The 17960-nt window shown below is 31.9% G+C and overlaps 1 protein-coding gene across 1 annotated transcript in view; it reads left to right on the top strand.

The window, feature by feature from the left end:
* Positions 1-8257: 8257 nt before the first annotated feature.
* The window catches only part of LOC145334761 (uncharacterized), a 42960-nt gene continuing 33257 nt past the window's right edge, over positions 8258-17960 (top strand). Inside the window, exons 1-3 of the mRNA XM_080180362.1 lie at positions 8258-8328; positions 12239-12316; positions 13038-13083. Coding sequence (XP_080036488.1) covers positions 8268-8328; positions 12239-12316; positions 13038-13083 — 185 coding nt within the window. The 5' untranslated portion in view covers positions 8258-8267. The remainder of the gene's footprint in view (positions 8329-12238; positions 12317-13037; positions 13084-17960) is intronic.

The raw sequence follows: 17960 nt of genomic DNA, 5'->3' as shown, positions 1-17960 counted from the left end.
TTGTTGTTAAAAAAGTAAAAAAATCAACATGTTTTAAATTGATGTACGGACATTATGGTTACAGTTATAGAGTTGCTACGCTTTCTAAATTGTACCTAACTACTACAGGAATCATTATGCAAAATTTAAAATCAATAGAACAATTTTAACATGCCTAAATTAACGGAAAAAAGCTATCCATTACAGACTGACAGACGGATGGACTGACCAACCCTAATTATAGAAAACCTTTACTTTTAAAAAGGAGGGGGAATATTTCTTTACCTCATGCTATATCTACAACTTATGAAAATATGTATTTTAGTTTAAGAAATGGAAGAAGCTGGCCCAGCATCATATTCTACCTGTACTTGCAACCTTCAATTTGGGGTATATCCATTATCTTCACAAGATTCTCAAACATTGAATTTGAGAAAAGAATTAAGTAACCCAAGTGTAAACTTCAATGGACCTGCAGGAGAAAATCAAAGAATATTAGCTGAAGAAAAGATTGAGGAGATAAAACAGAAAGTAGCTGAATATTATCATGATCCAGAGTGTAAGGTTATTGCAATACCTAATCATTTTGAGCAACCCAAAAAGCCAACAGTGTTGGGAACAGAGGGCAAGGAGAAGCAAGATGCTCAGTTTTTAGATAAATATCTTGAAGATCAATTACATCACAATCTTGTCAATGCAGCAAGAACATTAAAGATGGAAACATGTATAATTAATAACTTTAACTCAGGTGATTGTATACAACAATTAGTTCAAAAGGGAAAAGTTACCAGAGGAAAAGAATTTATGAAAGATTTTAATAAGTATGAGATTAGGATCAAGGAGATATTTGACATTCAAGATATACCTAGGGAAAAACTAGAATTGTGCATAGAAGAACATTTAAAATGGAAAGAAAATAAGCTTGAACTAAAAGATGCAAAAAGCTGGCTATTCAAAAAGGAATGTTTTATAGTTAATGCAAGAGGTTAATTTGAGGGTTGAGAATAATAGTATTTATCTTTTCATTAATATCTTTAGGTGTGGTATTTTTTCTGTGATATGTTAAAATAAGATTAGAAGACAGTGCCATACACAGGGTTTTTAAAGGAAGGTTAGATACAATCCCATCTCATGCCACTGTTTGAAGATAAGTATTACTAAATAAATTGACTTAAGAAATATAAAACATTTGATCTAACAGGTGCTTAGAGATCAAGGAGGCAGTAAGAAAAACAAAATTGAAAATATGCCCTTGTACAAGATTCCTACCTCCAATGTAGAGAAATTTTTTTCCTATCAATACTTTAAATACTGCCTTCAAGAAACTAAAACAGAATGGGATTCTCTAATCATTATTCCAGAACACAGCACAATTATAAACATTGAGGTAAAACTTGGACCTAGAGATAGTGGTGACAAACTTAAACTACTGAAAAACGCTGCAGATCAAACAAAGCAGCATTTTTATTTCATGCAGAAATTGTTTGGAGGCATGCTTTCCGGAGATTGGGTGTTTGTCAAAGCTGCTTGTGTCCCATATTTGACAATTTTTGAAGAATCCACATTTCCTTGCATCAACTGTCAGCAATTCATTCTACAAGAAAAAGATGTTGATGATGTTAGGCATTGGTTGGAAAAGGTATTTCAACACAAGCTTATTAACTCTGATAATTATAATCAGGCAGGATATGAAAAACTTATAGCTGAATTGATATTTCACATTTCAATTAAGGAGTCAAGTAGATTTGATCAACTGATATCTGATCCATTTACCATTAGCAAAGAAGTTGAGAAAGCATTAACAGGAAAGAATAATGGAATATCATTAGAAAACAGTGTTCCTGTGTACATGCTAAATTATGAACAACTGCAAGCTGTAAACTCAACAGCCAAGTTCCTTATCATAGACGGTGACTATGGTACGGGGAAAACATATGTTTTAAAAGAAAGAGCAATAAAGTGTGCCACTGACAATCTTGAAGATAAAATATTTTATATTGATTTAACAACAATAACAAATCTAGTGCGGGAAGTTAGTATTGCATCCACAACATCTGTTATGTTTGAAATGGCTAAGGTAGAGTTTCAATCTTATCCAAATATAAAGGTTGTTTCATTTAGAGATCTTGAAGATATTAGCCCTAGAGAATTACTAAATGGATTAAAAAGGGGAGAAACCAAAGAAATAATCAATACTATAAATAAATTTTTGAGAGACAATCTTTGTGATCACTTATTCATTGATGAAATGATAATTGGAGGAGTTAAATTTCCTTGCATTTTGAAGACAGTTTGCTTGACCCTAAAAGTATATGCAGAGAATGCGGATTACTCTACAACAAATAGGAAAGAGTGGATTGAAACTATGAAGAAAAATCACAATGCTCTTTGTTTTAATCTTACCAAGAACATGCGAAACAGTAACCAAATATTTAAGTTTTCTGAAGCTTTCAACTCACAAATATCTACTAAGCTTCCTGACATTAATGTCATTGGGGGTCACAATTATTACTATCATAATATTTATGATATTTCACCTGGTTTATTAGCCTTTGCAGCAATAAAAAAATATTTCTTACATGAACCACAAGAAGGTGTGGTTGTCTTGACATATACCAAAGAATCTGACAAGGCAATATTTGATTTGTTAAAGAAACACTTTTCCTCAACTAGGCCAGTTGTATCAGACTTTAAAGCATTTCTGACCAAACCTGAAGGAATACTAGTAACAAGTTTGTATAAATTTCAGGGTGCTCAAGCTAGGAACATTATCATAATTGATGATGCAAGAAACGGTAGTTTCTGGATAAGAAAAATGATACTTAGAGCAATGTCCTTTGCAATTGTTATCTCAAGAAAAAATATTTCTACAGGAAATAAATCTGGAGTAATTGAAGATGGAAATTTACATACTGAAAGAATATCTGCAGATTGTCATCACTATCATAACAAAGATAAACATGATATTAGTGCCATTACTATGGCAATATTTGATAAATACAAACTACTTGACCAAGATGAAAGTATTGTGATTGTAACATTCAAAAAAATTTCTAGTGAAATAGTTGAAGAGGCAAATATTAAAGAGTTTCTCAGTTTATCTAGAATAGAAAAAATGATACAAATTGAGGAGAAAATTGAATCAGAAAGCAAAGAGCTTTACAAAGAATTAATGAGATATATTTCTAGAAAATTCAAAACATCTTGGAGCTTCCATGACAATTATGTTATTGAAGATCTAATAAACAAGCCAAGACATATTAATTATATCAATATCAGCCCATTATCAGAATTAGTTTTCAATGAAGCATACAACATTATTATATTTGCTGATAAAAATTTTAATCATAATCATGAATTTGCAGTTTGGGGAAATAATCATTCTTTAAACTACTCAGAAAAAGAGACAAGCAAAGATATTGTTTGGAGTTATAAAAACAGAAATAGATGTGAAGCACGAAGCAGAGATTTAATCTGGGAAGCTCAGCCAAAGTTTGCAATAATTGTTCATGATGGGAGAATAGATACATTTAGCCAACCTGAAGAAGCTCTTAATCTGATTAAGGATGATAACCTACATGAATATATTCCTGACAAATCAAGAAAGAGCACAAAATTTGATTGTTTTTCATTTTCTATTTATATAACTATTTTAATGATAATGTCTATAGGTATAATATATTTTAATTTTATTTAAAATTAAAAATAAATTTACACATTTTTACAAAATATTTAGGAATATTGTCTATGATAAATAGCTATACTTGGTTTATCAGTATGGCTGAGAATCGGTTCTAATCCTGCGGATATCAATTGGTTTAAAAGCCACACTGGAAAAAATTTATGTTTTTATATGGTCTAAAAGCATTCTAGGGGTGCTGAGAAAGAAAAAAAATCAACAAGAAAACACAATAAGTGTTTTATTTTATTAATTAACATTTTGCTCAGAAGGTCATATAATTAAGCAGGTTGATCTACCCCCCCCCCCTGAACTCCTCAAATATCCTAAAACCTTTTCTATTTTAAATGAATAAAATTGATGAGCAATAAATTCAGTTGTCTAGGATATCTTAGAGTACATAGACAGATCTATATATATATACTAGTGGCTTCGCCCCTAGTCTCTAGGGGCTTTGACCCAAGAGGTTTAATCAAACCAATTTTTTGTATTTGAGATTTAAAAGAAATTGGGGGGGGGGGAAGAAATTGACCCCACTATTTTAATGTTAGTTTTAAAAAGAAAAAAAAAGAAATTTTTTTTGAGGGGGGGGGAATTTTTTATTTTTTGGGGGGGTTGGGGGTGTCCCACTCCCCAAGAAAATAGTTATCAACCTTCCCGGGACCTATGAGAAGCTACCCTGTAACTACTTGGTTCAGCGGTTAGCGAGATCCTTAGTACAAACAAACAGACAAACAAACAGACAGACAGACAAACAGACAGACAAACAGACAGATTTCGTTCTACATAGTTTTTGTTGCTTTCCCTCAAAGTGTCGGTCAAGCTCTGACCCCCACCACCCCCCTATGTTTTTTTAAATAGTAGGTGGATGGTGACCTACCCCCTACCCAATTTGACCTAAAATATTTTTTTTAAAGTACTCCCCCCTGCCCAAACCTTAATTTCTATTTTTTTAAGTTAGAAGGTATTTGTTCTATGCTAAACAAGGCATTTTAAGGGAAAATATCATTTCAACTATCTAATATTTTCGACGCTATTGGCTTATATCCAAAGACCCAATTGAAAGTCGAGGTTGGGGACACAGTTATTTCACCCTTCCCCCTCTAGTGTTTTTCTTTAATATATATCCATATATTTTGAATTTATTTAAAATGTAAGTGTGGGGAAAGGGGTTCTTTGCTCAAAAACATTTTAATGGAAAATACTATTTTTACTAAAGTACTTTGTCTCTATTTAAACGTTTTCTTTATAAAGAAAACAAATATTTTGGAGTATTTGAGAAAAACAAATATTAAAATATTTATTTTAGAATTTTTTTTATATTTGTCTAAAATATAGCATAATTATACAATACATATCCTTTTAAAGGCTGATATAATTTTTACTTGGTATCTTATAGGATAGGACCAGTGTTGCGGAGCCGGAGCCGTAGCCGGGAGCCCTGGAGCCGCCATATTTTGGTGGAGCCGTAGCCGGAGCTGGAGCCGTAATTTTCTGGATAAATAAAGAGATTTTTTATAGACTATAATTTGGTAACTCTGTTTTGTCATGTGCAAATGCCCCTTTTAAGTTTTTCAAGTCCATTTTTATCAAAAATTGAACTTTTAAAACCTTGAAAAGTAAAAAATAGCCGTGGGGAAAAAGTCGATTTTTTCTTGATTTTAGGTCGGAGCCGGAGCCGCACCAAAATCAAACGGCTCCGCAACGCTGGATAGGACCATTTTGGCGATAAATCGTATGTTCAGTTGCAACCCCCCCCCCCCATAGCTCTTTCTGTAGATTAAAAATATTGGTTTATCAATTAAGATTTGATAAAGATATCTTAATTTTTTAAGAATCTTGCAAAGTTTGAAATCGATAGAACATGCCCAAATTAACGATAAGCGCTCTACAGACAAAAGGATAGACCAACACTTATTAATAAAAAACATCGTTTATAAAAATTTTGACTTGATTTCTGAATTCTAATTTTCACAACATGGGGAAGATTGATCTATCCTACCTATATTCATAAACCAAGTCAATTCACCAGGGTTTTAAAAGCTAAGGCAATTACCGTTAGATAAATAAATATCCTTAACGTAACATTCTGTAGATTACATTCATTGATGGAAAGCTTGGACAAACGCAGAAGTCCCAAACGCAGGAGTGAACAAACGTGTTAATCACAGAAATATTAGAAATCGAGAAATTGTGTTAATCACAGAAATAATAGAAATCGAGAAAATTGCGTTAATCACAGAAATAAGATCTCCCCTGTAGCATTTTTACATACATAGTACATACTGATATTGCATAACTGTAATATTAACCCTTTACAGTCGGGCTCCTTGCCGCATCTTTGTCGGTCGGGGGGGGGGGGAAGGGGGCGTTTACCGCCTCCCCATTATTATCTCACCTCCTATTAAAGCTAGAGGGCTAAACAAAGTTTGTGCATGTCCCCTGTTTGATAATGAATTTCCGACTATAAGTGAGTCAGATACAAACCTTTGTTTTTAGGTCATTTTTTACCTAAGTGATTATTTTTTCTTTCAGTATAGCTATAGTTTATTGTTCTTTTTACATTTGCTACTTCTCTATGGATCATTAGTTACAGTATTTTTTCTCAAAAACAGCCAACACCCTAAAATAGCAATAAAATCAATTTAGCAAAAAGGTGTGTTTTTTTATTCTTTAAGATCTCGGTAACTAAAGAATGGATAAACTATAATTGTCAGAGAAGATTGGTTTCTTAAATGGGCAGGTATTAAGCTATGAGTAGATAAAAGGCTTAACGATTCCAATATGAATCTTTCGATTTGCTGTATCAAACCGTTTGTACTTTATCTTTATTGTGGGGTAACCACCTAAAAAAATGGGTTGTCCCACAAATAGGAAATAAAAAGGGAGCTTCATCCTTTACGCAAAACTACGCAAAAATAATTTAAAATAATTACCTATTACTTCATGAAAAATTTGATGAAAAACCAACAGATCTATAGTATAGTATATACAGACAACTACCTCCCTTTTCAAAGACCTCTTTCGTCTGCTTCTAAATGATTTTCTGCTGCTTTTCAATGACCCAATAAAAAGCTTGCACAAGGTGGTTGCGATGGGGAGATACAGGTATTTAACCCTTTCTCCCTCTAGTGTTTTAATCTAATATAAAAACCATAATTATATAAAACTTGAATTGGGATATTTTTTGTGTACAACCCTCGTCCCACTTTTGGCCTTGAACCTTTTCTAACCATATATTTGAGAAAGGTGTTCTTGAAAAACAACTAATTTTCATGATTTATAAAAAGATAATACACTTTCTAAGAAAAACGACTAAACACCTAATAGAAATTGTTGATAAGTGATATGGATATTTTAATGGACAAACATCAATTAAAAGTTAGGACTTTCGAACAAAGGTTGATTGAATCTATGTACCCACAAATATTAAAAGAAAACGAAGTAGTGGGTTTCGTCGTATTTTCACAGTAGCTTTTCTCCTATTTCTCTAGCCACCGCGGGGGGCTCTAATCCTCCGGGGGGCAAATTTCCTAACCATGCGGGGCAATCATTAACTTTTACTTAACCTAACCTAACCTAAAATAACCTATCAAAAGCTACTGTGAAAATACGACGACACCCTTTACTTCGTTTTCTTTCAATGATCCAAAAAAATACTAATATATTTGCAACCTTTTTTATAATAACTTTATTTCGACTTTCTTTTTAAAGTTTAAAAAACAATTTAATATCGTTTACAGTTATCTTAGCTATATTTTTCAATTGGTAATATTGTCTGCTACCAAAATAGGTGGTAGTTTAAATTATGCCTACTATTAAGACGGAGCTTTTTTCAATCTGTTTTTTAAAGCTGTCTTTTTTTTAATTAACTTAAATTAAGTGTTCTGCTCATTTGAAAACATAAAGTATTAAGTCGTATTAGCTCTCTTACAATAAAAAAAAAACTCATATTTAATGATTTATTGTCATTTCTATAAATATATTTTTGTTACTTACACTATTTAGAAAGAAGTATTTTAAGTTAAAAATCATTCTTTTACAAATTTTATTTACATTATGTTTGTTGGCTGTTTCTTAATATCTCTCAAACGATGGTTTTTAAAGTTGAGGACTAATTAAGTTATGAAGTATATGTTCATTTGCCATAAAAAGAGTGAGAAAGATAATTCAAAGAAAATTATGAAAATTTATGATGTTATTAAAGAATGATTGACAGACCAACGTATCAAATAAATTATATATCTCATGCTTATTGGTACAGAGAGTCTCAAAAACATCAGCAGTATATATATTAAAAAGCAACCGAGAAAATCACCCCTTCAGCATTACGCATAATAAAAATGTAAAAAAAAGCCAGCTCAATCCAGACCGAAAAATTGGCGCAAAAAAATCCTTGCTTTCATTTCCTTCTTTCCGTGATCACTTTTTGGGGCTTTGGGTCCGGTTTTGAAATTGATATAGTTACTGTAATAACAGTATAGTTAAATGATAGATTGGACCTAAAATAAACTGTTACATTTAACATTTTGATGTCTTGAAGATCCAATTTTGGTAGCTGCGCTTTTAAGGCTAAGGCGCCTTTTTAGCTTCAGTTGTGTTTTGTAAAATGGAGTGGTGTAACATGGTACGGTGGATTCCAATTTTGGTTTGGATAGCCACTTGTTTGGGTAGGTTTTAGGCTAGTTTTTTGTTCCAGTATTCTAATTTAACTTTATAGCAAATCTATTATATCTATAATACAAAGTAGTACGATGTCTATCTGTCCGTCTGTCTGTCTGAAGCTTAAGATCTCAGTAACCACTGAACCGATTGAGCTCTACTTTTCAGGGAATATACCTACTGGTACTGGGATGGTTTTTAGCTATTTTTTTTTGGGGGGGGGGGTAATAAAGATAATTATAAAAAAAAGTTTAGAAGCATTTTTACATTTATGGTCCGTCTGTCCATTCATCCGTCCGTAAAGGATAGCTTGTAACATTAGTTTAGCCGTATAAGAATAGTCCTAGCGATTCCAAATTTGATATGTTGATTCAACGCAGTATTAATAAAACTAATGTTATCATTTTATTGCTGCGCTAATTTTAACTATAATTACTCTTGTAACTAAATAATATTTAATGCAAAGAGCGTCTGTCTGTCCGTCTGTCTCTCCGAATAAAACATTTTGAAACTTATGTAATTGTTTTCTATTTATATTTTCTAAATAAAATTATTATCAAATTAAATTGAAAGGGATGAAATATTGGACGATTAAAAAAAACTTCCAACCAATTCCTAATTGTTTAATTATACTTTTGATGGCTGGTAAATATTTGGGGTATAGATTAATTTAACTGCCATTGTCTTTTCCTCCCTGATAAAACATTGAAGACAAAATATTAATATTTGATTTTCTAAGAACACTAATATTTTAATTAATTATGTTAAAAAATACAGTCTTACATCCTTCTAATGGAGGTTTCGTCCCTAGTCTCTAGTATCATCTTTAATGCAAAGTATAATGATGTCTGTCCGTCTGTCTGTCCGTCCGTCCGTCCGTCCCTTAAGATCTCTGTAACCACTGAACCGATCGGATTCTACTCTTCAGGGAATATACCTACTGGTCCTTTGTTGATTTTAGGCTATTTTCTTGTGGGACACCCCAAACCCAACCCCCAAAAAAAAGATCCCCCCCCCCCCATTTTTTAAAGAATTTGCTGAAGATTTCCTTGGTCCTTTTACGTATTTCGCCTTAATTTTTTTGGATCACCTAGCTCTTGGGGCAAAGCTCCTAGATGCTAGGGGCGAAGTTTCATACTTTAAGTATTCAGATATACATATGTTATTGATTTAGCTAGTTCGTACTCTATATGATTACAAAATAATGAATTCTTACATATATTTTAGTAGCGTAGCTTTTCTACTATTAGGACACGTCTATACGTTCAGTTGACCGACAATTAAGATTAGAAAAATCGATACTTTTGGCCAGAATCATCCCATTGTTTTCAAACTTTTAAACATTAGAATATTATTAAAATTGGTCCACAAAGTCTTATAATCCTAATATTGTAATGTATATTATTAAAAACTATAGGAACTTTTATCAGATCTTAATTATGTTCTAAAAACCACTAGTATCTAAACTTTTTGACCAACGAATTTAATCTACAGAAGATTTTTTGTTCTTCCATTTTTTAAAAACGTAAGTTGTCATTCTTGTTCTTACATATTTCAACTATTTAGATAAAAATCCAATTTATAAAAGTATTTTATTTTCCTAATATGTTTTTGATAGAAAACAATTTTTAATAATATATTTATGAATAAAAATAAATTTTAGTGATTTCCCCCAACGTGCCTAGTCGAACAAAGAACCACCCTAAACCTCTCCTTATTTTTGAGGGGGGGGGGGGGTTACGTTGCTACCTTGAACCCAATATAAACAAACCTAACCCGACTTTAAGTAAAATACAAACCCGAAAACCTACATCATTTTTAAAATAAGTGGGGGGGGGGGATTGTTCTGTGCTTGACTAGGCACTTTGAAGGAAAGGACTAATCTGTATTAGTGTAGGTATTCTATAAATAGGGAAAGTCATATATTTTACAGTACATTAATAACAGGAAATTTATGATCAACTGAAAATTGATTGTCTATTTCTTCCCTAATTTCCGAAGTTGTATAGCAGATAACCCAAAAATTGCAAACCCTCTTTTCAGCTACTCCGGTCAAAGGGAAAAGCTAGGTAATGTATAAACGATTTATACATTATACATTCAAAATTTTTATTTTTCAAATTTTTATTTTTTTTTAATTTTTAAGATTTTTTAGCTAGTAGTAAATATTAGGATAGTATGAGAAAACTATGTACACAATCGGCAACTCTTATTCAGCTGACCAAATTTACATCATTATTTCTAATAAATGTATGAGAATAGATGTATGATCCAGACAACTACCTGTCCTAATTCGCGGAGACCCTTTTCGTCTGCTAAAAAATGTCTTTCTATTGTTTTGCTGGGACTTGGCTTGTTTATATTTCCGATTCTATTAGCTGATTTCAAAGACCAAATACAAAGTGTCCCTATCCTGTGGGCAGAGTTACAATTAGCTCATGCCTCCTCTAATCTTTTACTTTAATGAATATCCTCTTATATAAAGATCTAAAAATCTTGAAAATTTCTGATCTTATTGATTTGCAGATTTCAGAGAATCTTTTTGAGAAATTGGAGATGTACAACAAATTATCGGCCATAGTCTTATCCCTTTAGATTCCTGAGCTTCGTTACTGAAAGCGTGTACTTTAAATTTCAATAGTTTTGACGCAAATAAGTGCATTTAAATGTCAACCATTTTCAAAGCTGTAACCTCATTTACGCAGAATTAGTTGGTTCATTTACTTAAGTTTCCAAACGTTTCTACCACTAATTGTAATCTACAGAAGGGGTAATTTTACGTATCATCATTGGGGAAGTACATTAATTTATCGCCCATTGTCTTATTCCTTGGGACAAAATCCACTACTGTAGCATTTTATTGTCAAGAAGGTGATTGTATCAAATGTTGGCTCAATATAGTTTTAAAACTAAAGACGACAAAAAGAGAATTTACTGCTGCTTTGTCAGGTGGCTGGCTGTAGCAAAATGTTTTTCGAAAAGTAAAAAAAAATACATGTACAAAATATATTCGTGCATGATGGTAATCTTTTTTAAAATGTCATAATTATTAAAGGCAGAAAACTGCATTTTTTTCTTTGTGTGGAAATGACATATTCAATGTTTCTCTTTGAACAGTTCGATCTTTGATTTATGTTAAATTAATTTTCCATGGCAGTATAGTAAACGATAAACAATTGTGTGTTAGTCAAATTACGCGATAAGTGAATTTGTATTATATTTATTAGAGTGTGTTTTAGAATACTTTATTTATAACTAGCGGATACGCCCCTAGAGGCCTCTAGGGGCACTTGAGGAGGAGAGAGTCGAATTTAATAACCCAATTTCTTATTTTAGATTTTAAAAGAAAAAGTAAAAAAAAAAATTAGGGGGGCGAAATTTTTTTTTTGGGGGGTGGGGGTGCCCCTCCCCCTGATTTTTAATTTAAGTTAAAAAAATTTATTTTTTTGGGGGGGGGGGGATTTTTCATTTTTTGGGGGGGTTTGGGGTGTCCTACCCCCAAGAAAATAGTTATAAACCTTCCCGGGTCCTTTGAGAAGCTACCCTGTTAAGGAGAACCCGATCGGTTCAGCGGTTAGTGAGATCCTTCGGTACAGACACACAGATACACAGATACTCAGACACACAGACACACAGACATCCTGTTACTTTAGTATAAGGATTTCTTTTGTTTGATATGGCATTGTTAAAAGCATAGCTTTTTATATAATAAGCTATAATCCAGGCTTTAAAAAGTAAGCATATTAAAACAGAATTCTACATTTAAGCAGTTTGCAACAAATTTACACTTAGATATGTTAAATTCTCATTAAGTTCTAACACTCTACAAGTATAAATGTTTGTTTGTCCTACCATTTCAAAGCTTTGATTTTATGGATGTTGTCATCCTTGTTAACTTATCATATTATATTGTTTCAGAAACAGTAGCTGCTTCAGAAGAAAGAGAAGATCGGCAGTTTGGAATTCTGGGACTTGTTAATCCATTTGGGGTTTTAGGTAATAAATAGATAGATAGATAGATCAATGGATAAATGGATAGATGCATAGATGGATATACAAATGGATAGATTGATCTATCAATGGAATAGACTGTTTGGAATTTTATAAATTGTTAATCCATTTGGAGTTTAAGGTAAGAAATAGATAGATAGGCAGTTATGTAGATTAATGGATAGATAGATAGATGCATAGATGGATATACAAATGGATAGATTGATCGTTTGGAATCCATTTGGGATTTAAGGTAATAGACTGAAGGATAGACAATCTAAAATTCTGGGTGTTTTAGGTAATAGATAAATAGATAGACTAATGAAAGATATTCATAATTTCATGGCGGGTAATAGATAGATTGAAAGATAGATGAATAGACAGTTTGGAATTATTAATCCATTTGGGATTTTAGGTAATAGATAGATAGACTGATGGATAATAATAGGTAAATAGCCAGAGAGTTCACAGTGAAGCTTCTACTAGGTCCAGGGATGGTTTATAACCATTTTGGGGGCAGGGTACAACCCCACTTCCAATAAAAAACAGCCCCTGGAAAATAATAACCAACCACAAGTTCTTTTTGCATTTTTTTTAACTAAAATAAAAAGGGAAGGGTAAACGATATCCCCTCATCCCCCTCCACTCTTCTCTCTAGAGGCCTCTTATCAGGGACGAAGCCCGCTAGTAGGTAGATAGATAAATATATATGGATCATTTTATTTAGGACATGATATTTGCAAATCGAATCACAAAGTGGAAGGAGAATATAGGTACAGTAATAATAATTTTTAGCGAAGCTACTCTATAATTATTGTATGTTTGTCTGTTGTTTAAATGGATATATTATTACTTGGATCTTACACAAGATATACATTTTTATATTAAATTGATTCGCGCAGCGGGCTAAAATAACGATTCCTTCCTTCCACCCCCTTTACCATTACCTCGTAAGAGTGGGATTCTCCTTCGATTTGAGTGATCATCTAGAGAATACAGAGCATCATAATAGTGGACAAATTTGAATTACTATTTTTCTCTATGCGATGAACCCGGTATTAGTGTCTTAGAAATTATCTTAGTGACGTAAAAAAAATAGGATGTGTCGATACTACTAGGATTTTTAAGAATTGTTAATAAAGGCCTGAAATCAAGATTTTTGTGCTTTTAAAAAATATTAAAAATATTTCTAAAAATTCTACATTATTTTTGCTCACTTTTAAAAAACAAAATCAACTTTTTTTTATTTTTTTTTTATAAAATTATCTTTCAAAATTGAAATAAGATCTATCAGCTGATATTGTACTTCTTACATAACTCAAGAGTTGACTTACAATGTGTAAATATTTTATAGATTATTTAGCAAAATAATAAAAAACCTATATGTAATTTCGTGATTAATAATTGGCTTAATCTTACATTAAACATTGAATGTTTTTAAATAATTTTCAAATATTTGCTTTTATAATTATACTTATTGTATAAACACCTCATAAGTTAGCGCAAAATGCTATATATTTTATCACATATGAGCTATTTTTTAAGCCAGCTTTTTAGTCAAACTTTCAAACCAATAACAATTAAATCAAAAGATATTAGGTTAAAACTATATATAAACGAGAGTAAAGAAATAAGATATTGCTCTCAACAACAACAAAAAAGGGTTTTGTCTAGTTTTTGTTAAAAATAACGCATATTTATCATTTTAAATTAAAGCTATCTTTTCAAGATTACATCTATAAAATTCGTCTGTATTTTGTAACTTATACCTGTTACCATGAAAAATCAATTGATTTTCCATAATAATTTTATTTCTATATTAAATTTAGAGACAGCTAATTTTTCTTTAAATATAATGAGATGTTTATCAGAAATTTTTAATTAAGCATAATAATGTATATATAAAAAAGACAATTACGAATAAAAACAAAACAATCAATTATTAGATTATTTATATCAATAAATTTAACGGAATTTGAACGTAATTGTTAAAAAAGCTAGCTTAAACAGTTTTGCCATTAAAAAATAACCTTCTTTATGAATGGTACATTCTAACAAGGGTAATGATATCCAGTAGAGCAACATATTTAACAAATATGTCTTTAAATAATCAGTCTATTTAACAAATATCTTTTTAAAATGCATAAGTTATATTACCTCTCACAAGATTGTTTAGTCCTTTGACACTGTACATAATTATTATTTGATTGATCTATCCTTAATTTTTATTCATATTCAATTTTATTGTTTGTATATAAATATTTAATACCTGTATTATAATACGGTTATTATTTTTTTTTGCTATGTTTTTATAAAATAAATATCTAAGCAAATGTTACCAATTCTTATAATTATCTGGAAATGAAAAGAATTACTTTCATTCGGTTGCTAAAAAGAGGAGAAAAAGAAATGTATTGAGTCAGATAGTAGCCTTAACCTGTACAGCTTTACATTTATTTCATAGATAAATTGAAATTAGATAAAATTATTAATTGATTTTAGATTATTAAACAAGACATGTTAGAATTATCCTATCAATTTCAAACTCTTCATGATGATTCCTATGACAGTTAGGTATAATTTAGAAAGCAACTCTATCATTGTTAACAGAAAGTCAGTACGTCCATTTAAAACATGCTTTGTGTGTTTTTTTGGCTGCTATTGAAGAAAGACAACTGAAATTTTTAGTGAAAATGTCTTTTAAGGGGTGTTTTAATGTATTTTTTTTACAGTAGCTTTTAATGGATTATTTTAGGTTAGGTTAGGTGATTGCCCTGCAGGGTTAGGAAAATGGCCCTGCATGGATAGAGCCCCCCCCCCCCCCGCAGTGGCTAGAAATAGGATAAATTTACTGTGAAAATACCAAGAAACGTCCCTTAAGAGGCATTGTCATGATATATGTGCATCTACTTAACGACTTCCAAAATTTGAGGGTGCCCTCAAGTAATCACTCTTCTCCCCCCCCTGCATCTACTCTATACATTATTTTGTCTGTCTGACTGTCGGTCATGCTTAAAAAACCTTATTGTTGGAGAAATGTTATTTTCACGACTGCTTTTTTAGATAGCCAGCTGTAAGTTTTAGTCAAGATACCTTATATTTATACAGATCTGCTCCATATATTTATTGTCTGTCTGTCTGACAGATATACTTAAAAGGGCAATTTAGTTTTAAAAGAAAAAATTTTTAAAAATGTTGGTGGTTTTTTTTCTAAGCGCGTGAGGGTGCAGGTACCCTATCCTAAAATAGTTATAAACCTTCCCATGACCTATGACCTATGTCTCTGCAAAGGAGAAGCATATTAGTTAGGAAGATCCTTCCATATAAATAGACACACACACACAAACATTCTTTTACTTTGATATAAGGATTAGCATTTTGTTACTGTATCCTATTACTAGCGGCTACGCCTTAGAGGCCTCTTGGGGCACTTGAGGAGGAGAGAGTCCAATTTATTTTTCTAGATTTTAAAAGAAAAAGACAAACAAACAAACAAAGAGACAGACAAACAGACATCCTGTTACTTTATTATATCCTATTATATAAATAAGTAAGCTAAGCTTTTTTTGACTGTAGCAACGGATCTTGTTAACCGCTGAACCTAAAGGGTTCTTCTTTACAGTGAAGCTTATTATAGGTATAGAGAAGTTTATAACTATTTAGGAAGAGGGCTCTCCACTCTCCAAAAAAATAACACCTAGAAAAAAAGTACCATCTCCGCAATTTTACTTCTTTGTTTTAAAACTTAAATTGAAAATTGGAAGAATGAACTTTCCCCCTTACCACTCTAAAAGCTTCTAGTGATGTTACTGCTAGTGATAATATATTATAGTTTTTATCAACATAATATGCGGATTTTAAGAAAAATTTAATCAAATATGCGGACTTTTTTCAACCTTTTTTTGACAATATTTATTAGACATATTAGAATTATACTATTGATTTCAAATTTTGCACGGAAGTATGTCCTTTTACTGTATGCTATATTTACGCAATTTTGCAACAAATTTATGTGCAATTTCATTTAGACTTCAAAATTAATATTCTGCTTATTAAGTTCTGACACTCTAGCTATTGTGCGTTTGTTCTACCTTCTGATTTTTGTGCTTCGTTTTTATGGATGTTGTCATCCTTGTCTAGAAAATACAAATTAATTAATCTATGGTAGAAAGTACAGAGAGTATAAATTATTTCCTACATTTTCTTTATCAATTATCAATTATCAATCACCTCTATTATCCATCTCTTTTTTAGGGGTTACCTTTCCCACCTCCCCTCTAATCCCTCGTTTTTAGTTACGTCACTAAGATGATTTGTAAGACACTAATACCGGGTTCCTATGCGATGCTTGCTAGATTATCTAATTAGCTATAATATAAAGAAAATTTTTTCTCAAATCGCCAAATCTGAGGTCTGAAATTTGCGTCACACATGACCGCTACGACCGTTGTATTATTTTGTCCACTATCAAGCATCATCCGCGTTTAATGGGATGCAATACTCTAAAACTCAAGGATATTAGGTTAAGTAACAACCATCAGACAACCAACCTTTTAATTGCACGACCTTTGTCTGAGAAGTCCTAACTGTGCATGGTAGTGAGTTGTGCCTGTTTATGGGCTAAGCCGTTCCCCCTACTCTTACTAAATATGTCACTCACCTGACATTAGCAGCAGTAGGAACAATTTTTAACGTCTTTAGTTTTCACGCGGTGACGGCCCGAGATTCGAACCTATCACCTTCCCGGCGACGAGCGGATGCGCTACGTGTTAAGCCACGATCGCGGGTTTTCCACCCAATTTACCCAATTCCCTCCCCTACTTCTAGATGAATGAACTGACCCCAAACTTAGTTCCAATGACAGCAAGCTAAATTGACGACAATTTTTCCCCTGTCATAATATCCACGTCTATCCTACATCCATTGTTGTCCAAGAAAAAGAAAAAAATGGATATTAAAAATAACTAATATTATATTTACGTACGTATTTTTAATCATTAAACAAAATATTTTTAAATTATCAAATTTTATAATATTAATGTAATTTATTGGAAATGTTGCAATTTGCGTCATATTGAAAATTAAACAAGGATGACAACAGGCGCAAAAGCAAATAAAAAACAAAAAGACAAACGAACATTCACAAATTAAGATGTATGGCTTAATTATCATAAGAATCACCATTTTAGAAATATAAATATAACCTCCGTAATACAAAAAAATGGGGAAAAATGGATTTCCCGTCGCCCGTAATTTTAAATAATCCTTTAAAAAAATAATCATCCTACTATATAAAGTAGTAAGGTTTTTTTTGCCTGCGGCTTAAGATTTCGATATCTACTGAACCGATTGAGTTTTCCATTTTATGGAATATTTTATAGGTCCCTTGGAGGTTTTACGCTATTTAATTCTTAAATAAGTTTGGTTTTAGGCTATGTTTTCTACTTTCCTTACTCAATCTATAATACAAAGTAGAACGATGTTTGTTTGTCTTTCTGTCTGTCTGTTTGTTTGTAGCGAAGGATCTCGCTAACCGCTGAACCGATCGGGTTCTCCTTTACAGGGTAGCTTCTCATAGGTTCCGGGAAGGTTTATAACTATTTTCTTGGGGGGTGGGACACCCCTAACACTCCCAAAAAATGAAAATACC

The sequence above is a fragment of the Acartia tonsa genome, chromosome 12 (genome assembly GCF_053477335.1).
Source record: "Acartia tonsa isolate MP-2025a chromosome 12, ASM5347733v1, whole genome shotgun sequence".
NCBI classification, from domain to species: Eukaryota; Metazoa; Arthropoda; class Copepoda; order Calanoida; family Acartiidae; genus Acartia; species Acartia tonsa.
Note: the sequence above shows the minus strand (reverse complement) of the source record. Positions and strands in the feature narration are given on the sequence as shown.